Source organism: Chaetura pelagica, unplaced genomic scaffold (genome assembly GCF_000747805.2).
Source record: "Chaetura pelagica isolate M959 unplaced genomic scaffold, ChaPel_1.0 scaffold222, whole genome shotgun sequence".
Classification (NCBI taxonomy): domain Eukaryota; kingdom Metazoa; phylum Chordata; class Aves; order Apodiformes; family Apodidae; genus Chaetura; species Chaetura pelagica.
In genome coordinates, this window is record NW_009952711.1 from 8113673 (window position 1) to 8129521 (window position 15849).

General features: G+C 39.8%; 1 protein-coding gene across 1 annotated transcript in view; it reads right to left on the reverse strand.

Moving 5' to 3' along the window:
* FBN1 (fibrillin 1) overlaps positions 1-15849 on the reverse strand; it is a 141470-nt gene that overhangs the window by 41215 nt on the left and 84406 nt on the right. Inside the window, exons 24-30 of the mRNA XM_009994455.1 lie at positions 15187-15312; positions 14966-15094; positions 14334-14459; positions 14080-14205; positions 12984-13106; positions 9190-9315; positions 8427-8552 (exon numbers count right to left, since the gene is read on the reverse strand). Coding sequence (XP_009992757.1) covers positions 8427-8552; positions 9190-9315; positions 12984-13106; positions 14080-14205; positions 14334-14459; positions 14966-15094; positions 15187-15312 — 882 coding nt within the window. The remainder of the gene's footprint in view (positions 1-8426; positions 8553-9189; positions 9316-12983; positions 13107-14079; positions 14206-14333; positions 14460-14965; positions 15095-15186; positions 15313-15849) is intronic.

A 15849-nucleotide genomic window follows, 5' to 3' on the forward strand; every position in this document is an offset into this window, starting at 1 on the left:
ATTGTACCTAAAAACAATTAGCTCTTTAAAGAGGACAAGAAAGTGGAGCTATTGAGGAAACTGTCCAAGTAATGTCTTAATAATTTCTTTTGTAACCCTTTCTTACAGTTTTTCAACTCACTCTTCTTTAGACAAAAGGTTCTGTGTCCTTTCTGTAAGCCCTTTTCACAACAGTTACTCATGCCTATGAGAAGTAGAAAACATACATCTGTCATCCTACTATTCAATACTCAAATCGAGAAATTATCCAAACCCACAGTTGATTTGGGGTTTTTTGACTTGGTGGGTTGGGTTTGTGTTTGCAGGTTTTTTTAAGTCTGTATAGTAGAACCTTACTTTTCTGGGTTTCTTTCTAAATGAGGCATTGCTCTGAATCAAAACCCCAGACATGAGTATTCCCATAATCTGAATGCTTAAGTCTAGATACAGATCGAAATCTGGCAGCTGGAATCTACTATTAAGGATTGTTGACTGCATCAACAAGCCTGAAAACATGCAAATGGACACTTACTTTTATAACTTAAAATAACAGTCAAGAGCAGCTAATCTCAGAGCATATTTGCCTTTAGCATGTGCAGAAACTCATATGAAGATAACATCATCCTAAACAGGAAACTAGTGTCTGTCAAATCTTGAGGGTGGTCAGAAAAAACCCTTATTTTGGCTTGGACTGAAGGGAAAGACTAGAAGGAATTTCAAGAGGTCAGCTACAGTATACATTGACATAAAAAAGCTGAGGCAAAAACTATATTTAAAACTTTGCATGATTTAAAAATCCAAACTGTTAAACCACTGCTAAAAACTAATATTACTGTATTTGATTATTTGATGCTTTGTAACATACAAATAATCACATGCTTCCTTATACCCTGTAGAGCACAACAAACCAATACAAAAAGCATCATCAGTGGAGAGATTTCTGCCAAGAATTTTTTTAAACCACTTGAAAACACAAACAGAAACTTGTGTGCAACAGCTACACCACAATGAAGTCATGCAAAGACTTACATGTAAGGCGATCTAAAACAAATTTTTAACAATACATTAAGTGACTCCACCCCATCCCACCTTGCTCTGCCCCACCAACACTTTGCATCTGGATGCCTCCATTAACATCCCCCAGTGAAACAGCAGCAGCATCACACTAGTGCCCTTGCACTGGACACTTGTTCCCTCATAAGCTGTTTGACACTCACAATAAAAAGCCTGGAATCTTTGGTGGAATGAAAACTGTGAGCATACATCTATATCCAAACATGGGTATTTATAATGGAATCAACTTTCTAAGAGATCATCGACTGAAATGCCATTCCACTTGCTTTTAATGAAATCCTTACATTCCTTTCAGCTTTTTTCCAGGAAAAGAATTCAATAGATTTTAATGCTTTTTACCTGGGTAAAGATGAAATAGGAATTGCAACACATATTTTTAATACCACCTACATTTACAGGGACATCACAAGGCTTATTTATTGATGCACGGAAAGGTTCTCAGATCCTTAAATGAAAGCTGATTGAGGCATATCACAGAATCACAGAATCTTAGGGGTTGGAAAGGACCTCAAAAGATCATCTAGTCCAACCCCCCCTGCCAGAGCAGGATCACCTAGAGCACATCACACAGAAAGATGTCCAGTGAAGGAGAGTCTGCAAACTCTCTGGGCAGCCTGTTCCAGTGCTCTGCCACTCTCACAGGAAAGAAGTTTTTTCTGATTTTTATATGGAACCTCCTACACTCCAGTTTGCACCCATTGCTCCTTGTCCTATCACTGGTCATCGCTGAACTAGATGATCTTCCGAGGTCCCTTCCAACCCCTAGGATTCTGTGAAAAAAGCCTGGCTCCATCCTCCTGACACTCGCCATTAACGTATTTGTAAGCACTGATGAGGTCACCCCTCAGTCTCCTCTTCTCCAAGCTCAAGAGACGCAGCTCCCTCAGCCTTTCCTCATCAGGGAGATGTTCCACTCCATCATCTTTGTGGCTCTGCACTGGACTCTTTCAAAGTTTCCTGTCCTTCTTGAACTGAGGGGCCCAAAACTGGACACAATATTTCAGATGCGGCCTCACCAATGCAGAATAGAGGGGGAGGAGAACCTCTCTTGACCAACTAACCACACCCTTTCTCATGCACCCCAGGATGCCATTGGCCTTCTTGGCTACAAGGGAACATTGCTGGCTCATGGTCATCCTCCTGTCCACCAGGACTCCCAGGTCCCTTTCCCCTACACTGCTCTCCAGCAGGTCAGCCCCAAACCTGTCCTGGTACATGGGGTTGTTCTTACCTAGATGCAAGATCCTACGCTTGCCCTTGTTGAATTGCATAAAGTTTCTCCCCACCCAACTCTCCAGCCAGTCCAGGTCTCACTGAATGGCAGCACAGCCTTCTGGTGTGCCAGCCACTCCTCCCAGCTTTGTGTCATCAGCATACATGCTGCGGGCACACTCTGTTCCCTCATCCAGGTTGTTGATGAAAATACTGAACAGTACTGGTCCCAGTACTGACCCCTGAGGGACTCCACTAGACACAGAACTCCAACTAGATTCTGTCCCATTGACCACAACTCTCTGACTTTTTCTTTTCAACCAGTTCACAATCCACCTCACTACCTGATCATCAAGACCACATTTCCTCAGTTTATCTACAAGGCTGCTGTGGGAGATAGTGTCAAGTGCTTTACTAAGATCAAACCACATCTACCGCCCTACCATCATCTATCCACCTAGTTACTTCTTCATAGAAGGCTATAAGGTTGGTCAAACATTACTTTGCCTTGGTAAAATCATGTTGACTGCTCTTAATGACCCCCTCATCCTTGATATGTCTAGAGATAGTGCCAAGAACAAGTTGTTCCATCACTTTCCAGGGATGGAGGTAAGGCTGACTGGTCTATAGTTACCCAAGTCCTCCTTCTTGTAGACTGGAGTGACATTTGCCATCCTCCAAGTCCTCAGGTACCTCTCCTGTTGCCCATGACTTACCAAAGATGATGGAGAGTGGCCTAGCTATGACCTCCACCAGTTCACTCAGCACCCACAGGTGCGATTTATGGATGTCCAGATTGCTTAACTGATCTCTTACCCAATCTTCATCTACCAAAGCAAACTCCTCCTTTATCTGACTTCTTTTGGGGCTTTAGGGATCTGGGGCTCCTGGGGAGAGTGTGCAGCAGTAAAGACAGAGGCAAAGAAGGCATTCAGTACCTCTGCCTTCTCTATGTCCTGTCACCAGGGCACCCACCTCATTCAGCAGTGGGCCTATATTGCCTCTATTGTTATAAAAAAACATATAAAATACCATCAGTGGCTTTGTCCCAGATTTTACTTATTTTCGAAGCTATCTGCATTTAATTCAAATGTTGTTTTGCTACAAATCCTATTCTCTCCTCTCATTGCATAGCTAAGTTACAAGCCCAAATTTATGGCATTGCAATTATTTCCATGGCAAAAGTGATCTTAGACCAAACATGGTCCTGTGTAAACAAGGTAGTGAAATCAATGGAATTTATGCCTGCTTATACTGGAGCTTAATATGGATTTATATTGCCATAAGTATTTAATTATGGCTTCACAGAATGAAACAAAAAGGAGAAGTTGAGCTCTGTAGGGGAAAAATTAACTCAACATAAATATCTTTAATAAGAGCAAGAGTCCAGATTTTACTGTCTGCATGACAGTACAAACAGTACTACACACTTCAAACACTCCAACTATTTTTGTGTAATCATTTGAAGGGAAAGGCATTACTCAGTCTGAGTAAAGGTATCACGACCCAAAGAGCACACAGGAGGACACTACTCAAGTCAGGGTTTCACACAACGATGGTCTATTCCCATTGACTTCAGGGGGATTTTCACTAAGGACTAAAGGAGTGAGTAATTGATTTATATCAACTGTCTCCTTCTACATCCAGCATGAAGCTGTGACAAGCCAAGGAAAATAAAGACATTCCAATTCCAGACTGACGCTGCATCCTCAGCCGGTCCCATTGTGCCCCAGTCCTGCTGCACACATGTTCTCAGCTTTGTAATTGCACAACTCCCATTAATACTAAGGGAGTTGTCTGCCTACAACAGATGAGAATACGCACAATAAATAATATGCAGATCTGACATCATAACAATCCCAAGCACTCTGGGGAAAAAAAAATGTCAGTCACTATTTCGTTGGCTCCTTCAGTTGCCTTCTCTGGACAAACTTTTTTTCTCTCAAGCCTTTGGCAATTATTAAACTATCTCTCCCATGAATCACAGAGGCACAAACTTTTAGGGCTGAGGATGTGCAGCAAAAATACACAGCATGTATACCTGTCATGTTGGCACTATGTTTGCAAACGTGGCAACCAATGGAAAGAAATGGCTAGCCAGTATCTGCACAGTGCGTCTCTACACAGTCTGGAAGTGAATCATTAAATTTGGCCAGAAAGAAGCATGGGGATAAGACCCTGTATTCTTACTTAAACTCTGGACACCCAAGTCATTCCTCTGCATTTAAACAGAATGAGGGTGATCACTGACCCACAAAACTTCACACTTTCATCACAGCGTGTGAAAACCTCACAGTACTCTTGTGTATCATTTACATTTTCTGTTAAGTTTCATCGGGGCTTCAATTGTCTATGAGGATTCTTTGCAAAGTGTGAATCTAATTCAGTCTCCACCTATAAATCAGTACTATTTGTTAGGACTTATTCAAATCCCTTAAGCATTTTCTGACTTTTTAATTTTTTTGGCGCTCTCTGCATATCTGTGCATTTTATCGCACTGACGTTTCACTGGTATTTCAGGCCTGGGCTTCATTCCCACAGGGCCAGTCGTCTGGTGGAAGTCATAAGGCATTTCCTCCTCCTGGTTTGCTGCCCATGTAATCAGGTAGGTAAAAGGGAAGGCATTTCAGAGGGAGAAAACTGTAAATTTCAACTTAGTGCTCACACAAGTAGAAAAATATATGGAAAAATTTCCCTGTTCTGAGCTTTGTACCTGTAAAATAATTTCCTCTTCTGGAGTCACTCTTGGATTTTTTCAACATGCTGCACTGTAAGCACCTCTTGAAGTTTCACATGGGGCAGCTCAGTTTTTGCCTGCTATCCATCCTTACATCATCAGCTTGAGGCAGTGTGTGATTGCTGGACAGGCGCCTACTCACAATATGCTCCTTCTGTAATACCCCCAGTTGGCTGGCAGCATCTTAGTATTATTATCTTCTGGTATTTGGCCTGACACAGCCAGCTCCCAGATTCATAAGGGAAAACGTATTTGTTTCACTGATACCAGAACTCTCTTGTGCCATCAAGACTGAAACACAATGTGTCATTAATGGCCAGAAGCCAAAGGCAGGGGAAACAGGCAAGCACATTTTACAAGTCCCAAAATGTTATGGACCTATTTCTGAAGACAAATGACAGTGCTCACACCTCTTCCTTTTACCATATCAGGTGTCTTTTTCTTTCTATGCTTCTATCAGCCATCAAAGGGTGCAATGTGCACTCACTCCTTCATCCACTATCATCATCATCATCACTGCACTACAGCAAGTCATCTTCTAGACCAAGCTCTCTAACCTCACATCCCACACCAAGGCCATAGCTGAACATCTTCCAGCAGCCTGTCTCCAAACAGCACCAACACAACCCCTGCAGAGTCAGAGCCTGGTCTTAGCCCTCCAAGTCCCTGAACCTGCTGTGGAGAAATCCACCTGACTTTTAAAGCATGTATATTTTGGATCTGATTACCATCTCAGGCAACTTTTGCCCCCAAGTTCACCTCATTCTGTTTGACTTTGTGAAAAGTGCCCTAGGCCTGTGCAAGCAAAGCTCCAGCAGAAGCAAATAGGAGGTTTTGGGAGAGAGGCAGAGAAAAATTTGTTCCTCTGTGAAAATATTAGAGCAAGTAAATCTAAGGCTCTACATCAACAGTGAAATATTGCAAATTTACAGACAATTCTCCAGAGTGGGGATGAATCACAAAATACAAACACAAGTCCCAATACAGGATTTCATCTCTGCACAAGCACATTAATACTTTAAGACAAGAAAAGCAGAGACTAGATATTTGTCGTAAAGCTGGGCAATCTGGAACTGGGATTGGGGAAAACTCTGCCATCTTCTTTCTAGTCACTATGTACCATTGCCTGCCTAGAAAAATGTAAAATTAACTGCTCTAAGTCAGTCTTGCTACAGTTTGCCTAGTGAATGGAAATTAAACCATTTGTAGCACTTTTCCTTAGAAACCTGCAACTACAATGCATGTTTTTGCATATTTTAAAAATATTTTTTCTGTTACTAAACTCTGTCCACATTCTTACTGAGAACCAAGGACGAGGGGAACTGACATCTGTGTGAGATGGGAATCTATGTCAGTGGGTGGAATCTGAGTACTCTAAAATGATTGGGAAAAAAAACATGTTTATTTTGTTAAAACTGAAACAATCAGTAATGACAAGGGAGCTGAAATATTTAGACAAAACTGTAATGGAACCCAGAGGACATTATTCAGTTATTCTCATGAAATAGAGATCCTCCCCATCAAAGTGCTGAACACGTTTATCTATTTTTTTTGTCCATGGGAGTTCCTAAAAACTATGGATGCTTTTGATCTGTCTGTAAGACAAGATTTGAATCCTGTGGGTCAAGGTGCTGTTGGCAAGGTCCTTCCACAAGAAGTCAAGGATGCTCTTATGGGCTGCCATACCAAAGCCTGGGAAGTTCAGATCTTCTCTGCTGTACTACTGTGCAAGCACGAGGTGGGGAACACAAAGGTCTCCACCAGTAAATCAGCCTTTTAAAAAAACAGAATGTAAGAATCTGCAAACTGCAGTCACAATGAGAGTTTCTTTAGCATGAACTCAACCTAGAAAGTTCCTGCTTTTCTTCCTCCCTTTTCTTATTTACATCCAAAAGATTTGGTGTGGTTTTTTTTGAGTACAGTTCTACCTCAGCTGCATTGGCATAGCTGATGCTTCACTTTTTGTCTTAGATGACTGGCCTCTTTCAAACTACTGAGTCTCTCTACATCATTTGTTGTAATTAAGGTGTCCTGATGGCTTTCTTGGTGAGTGCCATTCTCCTTGGGGCATCAGCCTATACTCAAAAGCAGCAAAAGATGGGCTGAAGGACATGAAGGACATGTGGCAAGAGCCAACATAGCAGACAGCATCCATCCAGAGGGCAGGGCTTGGCTGGGACCAGGAGGAAGGTATTTCCCTGCCTCTCTATTAACAGAGAAGTACTGCTTGGGACATTTGCTACTACCCTGTGTCACATGATGCCAAAATGGTGGCTATTTCCAGGCACTTCCCCAGAAGCCATACCTCAAGTCTCCTCCCCTGCCTCCATGGCCTCTCTCCGCCTTTTGCTTTCTACTAGTTGCTTCATGTTCCCTGACAGCTCCTGACCACCACCCATTAGACTACGAGTGATACTGCGCCATGTGTAACTGATCAGCACAAAGGTTCTCAGGTCTACACTACTGAAGATCTTCACATAATTTAGCAGGGAAACAAAGAACATTGAAATGTTGGTCTACAGGGTACAATTAGGGATTTCTTGGATTTAGATCAGTTCATAAGTGAGTCAAAGGCAGCTTTCCTAATGCACAACTATTCATCCTCAGTCCAATATGCAAAATACGACTCCAGCTCTCAGATTTCTACAAGAGTTGTAAAAAACCAGCTTCATGTATTTGGGGCTCTTACAGAAATATATTATTAACTCTGTAAAATAAGAGCAGACTAAGAATAAAAGTTTGATTGAAAGACATTGCCAGAAATGTGTTTACCCTAAAAGTCTACATTAAAAATTATATTAAACATATGTTTGCATTCATATTTGGACAAAATCTAACACCTTGGCTTGAGACACCAGCACTAGTATTATTAATATCATGCCCCTGGAGCCTGTATATTTTAATCTCATTTCAGTTTGCTGGAAATACATAAAATAATGCAAATTCTGATTTGGCTGATATCATGTAGTTGAGTAGCTGTACTGCTGCCACTTTGCAAAAACTGAACATTTATTTTAGCACTTATTTCAAACTATCTGTGTTTGCCAAAATAATGCTTGGAACAGATACCTGTTATTTGCATGCATAGTATACAATTAACTAATCCAAATGCACTGAGGTCCTCAGGAGTCTGTCAATTTACAAGCAATGGCATTTTCTGTTCTCTTAGACCAACAGCAATGCAGTAATATGTGCGATTTTGTTCCCAGTGGACATTTTGCCCCTTGTTTAAGCAGAAGCAGCATCAGGCTCAAAGCTGTGCCACTGAACTTCAGCAGAACACAGCCTCAGCAAATCTGGATAAGAGATGCAATACTTAGCACAAATAAGTGAAAAGAAGCACAGTGAGAGGCAGTTTGGAACACTGAAGAAAAGGGCATGAACACTCACGACTTAAAGCTAATAATCAAATTTTAAAACATACCCGTGCAACCAGTTGTGCCTTTCTTGCCTGAATATCCCATATCACAGTGACAGATAAATGAGCCTTTTGTATTCTCACAAGTTCCACTCAGACAGATGTTCGGATGCAGATCACACTCATTAACATCTAAAAAAAGCATTAAGATTTAATAGATTAACATTAAGAAATAAAATTCTTGGAAATTAACTGGCAATCTCTCGAGATACAATCTTCTGTTACAAAAATAAGTCTACACATGGAGGAGAAAACTGCCTAGGTTAGTTACTCCTTACCTAGGATACATTTTGGATCTGGTTTAATACTGCTATATTACCCTAACAGTATAAACATGCCTTTAATTCCAACTTTCCTGAAAAATAGAGACTAAGATTCAGCACATTATCCGAAGAATTACTATGATGCTTTCCACATATATGCGTCTGTGTATACACATTTTGCTAGAAATTTCCCACGGCACCACCCACCAGCACTTCCTTTCTGCAAGCACACTTTTTCTGAGCTGCATAAAAACCTCATGGAAAGAGGACCCAAAGATACAATGTTATTGATCATCATGTTTGCATCCCAGTCTATATGGATGCACAGAGATTACATCTGCATTTGATGAAGACTGCTTGTGCAGTGGGGATGGTCCTGTGATCAGATGGCCAAAATTAGGGCAGAAGAGCAATACGCTACATATCATTGCCTACTTGTAAAGAGTAGCTTAATAAATAACTTTTCCCTAGTTAATGCAATTGGAAAATAGTGTACTTCCACTTACCTATGCAAGTCTTCATGTCTTCAGATGCCATGAATCCATCATAGCAAAGACACCTATATTCTCCAGGGATGTTTGTACACTGGCCTCCATCACAGATGTTAGGATTGTCTTCACACTCATCAATATCTACAGGGAAAAATCTGATTAAAATATGCTACCAACTAACCATAATATTGGCAATAAAACTTTTTAATGCTCTAATAAAGATTAAATCCTTGCAAATAACTGAATAGTACATTGCAAAATTGTCCTGATGTGTAAGTGCCTTGACTCCAGCTAAAGTCAGTGGCAAACACTCCCCTTCTGACTCCAACAGGAACAGGAGCCAACTTTGTAGGTAAAAATGTCACTGACAGAAAAAAAATACAGAACCTTTGTCACACCAGATGGCCACAAGCAACTGGAGATTCTTTAATACAATCTATCATTGTTGAAAAGTCAATGTAAGCTCTGAAGTCAAATTCAGCGACACAACTACTGGCCTTGACACAGCTTAAAAAAAGTCATAATGCACACAGGATACCTCTACCCATCTCAGAGGTTGTGACAAACTGGAAACACGGAGTTAAACTCATGATGGCCTAATTACAGTCCATACCTTTGTTTCACTAAGAGATTTTAGGGTGTTTTTTTTAACAGTTCTGGCTAGGCCAGCCATATAGTTACAATCCCTAGCATGTCAGTTGTTTTCTCAATTAATTAAATTGGCCACCACTGCCTGAGGCCAAGCTGCAGAAACAGACACTATTATATTCATGCAGCCATGGAATCTTTCAGAGTACCCGGGGGTGTATTAGGTAAATTTATAAAAATGCCTAGAATCTCCCTGTGTCAGCATCAGTGCAGACCAGCAAGAGCAAAAATCAGAAACTCTGTCCAGTGATACCATGGGAAAAAAATCAGCACAAAAAGGACTAGATTCAGGAGCCCCCTCCAAGAGAAAGGGTGTATCTCATTATCAGACCAGTCTATTGTGGATTGCAGTAATGATGCAGCTGCAGAAAATGAACTCACTTTAAGTTAAAGTATTATGTTCATTATTCTTCTGTATTTCTAGCGGCTAGTGCTTGTATGGATACACAAGTTCTGCAAGGAAGAAGGCTGACCAGTCCCTTTTCATCTTAACAAGCAAGTAATGATGGCATGGACATTAGCCTGGAGATGTTAATTTGGAATGGAATTTGAATTAACATGCAAAATTAAGCTCTAGAAATGGGGATAATAATGACAGAAATAAAGAACTTTATTTACTAACTTGTCATTGTACTGATTTCACAGTTGGGGGAAAATCAGCTGACAAAGAACCTGTTGTTTCTCCTACTTGATCTAATTATTTATGCATAACCTCACCAATTCAAACCTGACCTACTACTGAACTGAACAGCATTCTTACTAGCTCAATTATCTAGAAATGTATTCCATAATGGCTTCTAGCTTTGTGTGATGTTAAAGATAAAAGACATGTTCACACAAGAGAGCAAACTGAAAACGTAAAATAAGTATTTCACATACTCAGATCACAGTGTTACTTTATCTTGCACTAGGCACAAATATCTAACACAATAAAACCAGATATTCAGTTCAATGAGTAGAAATCATCACAAATGACATTTTCTTACTTTTCACTCAGTTTGGGCAGAGGAGAAATTTCAGCATGTAGATTTTGAATATTAACCAAGTATTTATAAATGTAATTAACAACTCTTCAATACCAGGTGGCTGTATTCTTTGGTACTAAAAGGGGCTGTGAAAGTGACTTCTCACATCTTTGGATATTTTCTTAGGTAGACTTGTTTACTTGACATCTAAAGGTGTCTAGTGTTTCTGATCCTTAAACCTTTTTAGGTGCTGGCTATTGCATTCAAGTCTTTCTTAGAGGGTGGTAAGAAAATAAACAGCTAATGGTTATTACTGGATAGCCTATGAATGAAATTGTATTTTTCAGAGTCAAGGCTGGATATAAATATGCAAAAATGCACAACTAAGATGCTTTTTTTATTCCTCACCCAGTTAAGATATGACTGCAAACTTCTATGGACATGTTTATGGCCAAGTTAATGTGTGGACAAAACCACTGAGAATCCATTCCCTTCCCACTGCAAAGGCAATTGCTTCCTCCCTTTTTAATTTTAAGAAGGGAAAGATTAGAGTTTTCTATCACAAAGTTTTTAGTTTAATACACAGGGAGGTGATCCACTCTGGTTTTGAGTTTAGAGATCTTTGAATGGCTAAGAGCAAGTAGGAGTAAAGCACAGAACTGTTTCTAGCCAATAGACTTGAGAGCCTTAAGACTGTCCAAGCATACACTTGAGTGATTTGGTCTCCAGTCAAGCCAAGAAGATGAAAATGGAAAAGTGGCTCAGAAAACCCTGCTCCACCCTGCTCCCTCTAACTCTGTCACTTGGGTTTAGATTTTGGCTGAGGCACATTTTGATCAAGTAGTTTATTTTTGCATTGAAAAAGTGCCCCAAACATCGGTGTTTGGGCAAGTTTTTGTACAAATTTGCCTCTTCTAGAAAGTTGACCAAAACCAAAATATTTCTAATCTAAATATTTTAGATTTTTAAATACTTAATTTCAGGGTCAGTCAAATTTGCACTTTTTCTAGTTGATTTCATTTTTGAACAAGGGTCCAATGCTTGCTCAAGACTGGCTACTCCACATCTTTCTGACAGAGTAAGCAACAATGTGAGGGCAAACTATATTTAGCTGTGCTTTATGGCTCTTTTGCTAGTTGGAATGGTAGTGAGTGGCCTTGGGGTAAACTGAGACCCTCGTCAGAGGTCTATAAATATTTACAAATCCTAAATGTGAGTTCTCTCTCTTAATTCAGTATAGAAAACTCTCAATTTGTTCAACTAGAAAGGCAATTCCATTCCAAGGGATTAACCCTGTTATATTTCTCATGCTCTTCAAAGAGCTCTTGGATGGAACTGGCAAACAGCTGGCAAATATTCACATGCCTTGGCAGGCCAGTGGTTGTGTAGCAAGAGGTAAGAGAAGGGTAGAATTATCTTTCCAGTAATCCATGTGGAAATCACAGAGTACAATTCACTTACTGGGAATATGACTCTCAGACTCCCAAAGGAGAACACACAGCCATTACAGAGCTCTGAAAACTTTCACACAAACCCTGATTAGTGCAAGAGAGCCGTTGCCTAAGAAAGATTCATACTACAGAGATTTCAGTTTGTCTGAAAGTCATTTAGTTTTGAAGTAATGCAGCGTACTTGCATTTGACTAAAAAAAATAATTAAAAATGGGAATTTTCCTGCTTGCTTAAGAGCAGATACCACACAACCACAGAATAGTGCAATCAGCTCTTTTTCTAGCATTTCTGTCTATTCTCTCTCCAATATAACCATAGAGTACACATGCAGGGCATTCTGGGTTATGTTTATGATTATTCTTTCCATTGACTTCAACACATTTTGGATTTAGATCTAATATTTCTGTCTTAAGAAAGAAAATTTATCTCCTACTGAAAAAATTACAATTCATGATCAGCTTGTACACTTTCTGAAATGATGAAGAATCAATTCCCTTAAAAGCAATTCAGTCTGCAGTTGTCCAGTTCAGACACATCAGAGGTGTTTACTTTAGAAAAAGAACTTCACTTTCCATGCTGCTTTTGGTTTGTTGTTTTTTTGTTTTGTTTTATTTTGTTTTTCTTGTGGTGTTTTGGGGTTTTTTTTAAATGATATAATTGTTACAAAAGCTTTAATGTTAAAAAGAAGGTCAGTTTTTAAACCACTGAAACCCTCCAGTGAAAACGTTCCCAAAGTCTCCCTTACCAGTGCATGTCCTGTGGTCTGGCATAAGTGCAAAGCCTTGTTTACAGCTACATTCGTAGCTGCCCTCAGAGTTTGTACAGAAGTTCTCACAGCCACCATTCATTATACTGCACTCATCAATATCTAAAAAGGAGAAAATTACAGTTAAAATCCACAATACTTTTTACTTTAAAGTACATTTCAAGGACACACCTTAAGTCAACTTTCCAGAATAGCATAAAAATCCAGAATCTAACACTTGAGATTTGCACACTTCTAGAACAGTCAAGTGTTTGCAAATACAGGCATTGCAATGCATGTCAGGCAAACCAGAGAGGGAAAAGAATGATATTATCTGACAGCATATACAAATACCTCTGCAGTTCTATTTCCACATATAACAATTAGATGAACTTTAAGGTCCCTTCCAACTCAAACCATCTTATGATTCTTTGAATACCACTGTTACGTTACCACAGCATTGTGAAGGCAACAAAGCCTTTATAAAGATCAAGGGACAAAACTATCTACTAGGCAGAATTAAAGTAAGTGGATTTTTCATGTATTTCCATGGCACAATAAAATGTATGCATATAAAAGAGTGCACAATATGTGTTTTAAGCTAAACATCATTTACAAAATGTGGCTTTAGGAAAATAGTTACTGTGAAAAGCCCTATATTTGATTCAATTGCAGATGAAATTGGGAAAAATTCAATTTAATCACGATTCTATTCCTTGAAGGAGTAGGTCTGTCAGGAATGCTGATTTTTAATGAAATGCAGAACTCAGGATTTAACAACATATGCCTTCTTAATGATGTAAGTATGAAGACTTAGGCCATTTAAAATAGTGTGATTCTTTATGTGTCACAATTGATTTACAAGAGAAAATAAGCTTCTACACAGTTAACTGTAGCACTGTCATAATTTAATTCATTCGTTCCTCACAACTAATGGGTGTGCACATTTTGGGTTTTTTGCATACTATTTTGACAGACTCTACTAGATTTTTGAATCACAGTTAAAAATGTCTTCATGGAGCTCCTGAAAAGGAAACAATTATTTGAGTTTTATATTCCCCATTTGCTAGAGAGCCCATAAAGATTTTGTCCTTACCAACACAGTACAACTTGTCAGGTGTGGACTGATATCCAGGGTTACAAGAACACTGATACTTTCCAATCAGGTTGACACAACGTCCATTTCGACACAGGTTGGTACTTAGCTCACATTCATTAATGTCTGTTGCAAAAGAAAAAGAGAAACATGTTTTAGGTCTGAACAAATAAAGCAAACGTTGTCAATGCAGGTGCAGCACAAGAGTGGTATAAGAAGCTGTGAACAGCATCGATTTCACCTGCAGGTCTCACCTATGCATGCAGAGATGTTTGGTGATATCTGGTGGCCTGGAGGACAATCGCACCGAAAGCTTCCCTCTGTGTTGATGCAGGTGCCACCTCGGCAGAGCAGGGGGTTGCGCTGACACTCATCGATGTCTGAGGGGGCAAGGGGAGGCAGTGACTGCAGAGGCCAGCACCAGCCCACCCCTCCCCATGCTCTGCTACCCATCACTGCACTGCCTGCCCACATCAGCTCTGAAGACTTTCCTACAGCAAGTCATCCCTTACACCACAGTGCAGTTAAAAAATTAAATACATTTTTTTTAAAAGGCTTATTCTAAGTTTTTAATCTATTCTAACTTCAAAGCTCAGGATGGTGTCCCATCTAGCAAAATGGGGATCATGGGAATAAATTTAACATCCTGAAATCCTGGCACTTGCTCATTTCTGCTTTGGCATCCTGCAGAAGCAGTGAAGTCACACTTGGAGTGGAAATCAAGTTAGAGAAAGCTTTTACATGACTTGAAAATGAGAGGGCCCTAAACCCAGGCATAATCAAACCTCCAAAATGAAAACCAACCAACCGAGAAAAACCACAAACCACGCATAGCCTACTAGCACATAGCATACTATTGCACATATATGGTGTATAAAAAACATACCCATGCAGTTTTTCATCATCATAAATCCACTTTCATAGCCTTCAAAACATTCACATTCAAAGTCTCCAGGGGTATTGACACAGATGCCTTGGCCACAAAGATCTGGAGAGATGCGGCACTCATCAATATCTGTAACACAGAACACATTCACAGTATTTTCAAAGTAGGTCAGTTTTTCCTTTTCAAATCAAAGTTATGAGAGATACATCCATGCAGTTTACCTGTGCAGTTCCTCTCTTCAGAATCAAGGGCAAATCCACTGTCACATCTACACTTAAAACTGCCAATGGTGTTTCTGCATTTTCCATGGGTACAGAGACTAGGGACCATTTTACATTCATTGATATCTAAAAACAAAACAGTAAGGGCACATGATGTTGTCACTTCATACAAAACAGTACACAGAAGAGTAATGCCAGCTTCAGAGCTCACCCTTTCTTATTATAATGACCCTTCCTTTTGGGAAAACTGTAGACCACACTACCTGAACCAATATTGAGTTTCACTTAACCAACAAGGTAGACACTCTGCACTGGAACTTCCAAGACCACTCCCTGACATAAAATGGTTACTACTCCTCTCCCGCCCCTTTATCCTACAGGATCTTATCTGCAGCTCACTGAAGTTAACAGTAAGATTAACAGTAAGTGGACGGATGATCATATCTGCAGAGACAAAGGGTGCTTCCAAAAGAACCACTTTTTTCTTCTGGTTTCTAAGAAAAAAATGTTACTTCCATGAGTCACAGAAAATAATGAGCATAAATAAAAGCAAATGTCACCTTATGGATAATTAATTACTTAAGTCACTGTTTACAAAACTAAGGCTGAAACTAACAACAGCGATTGTCATTCATATATATTTTCCCCTCCTTTCACACTTCA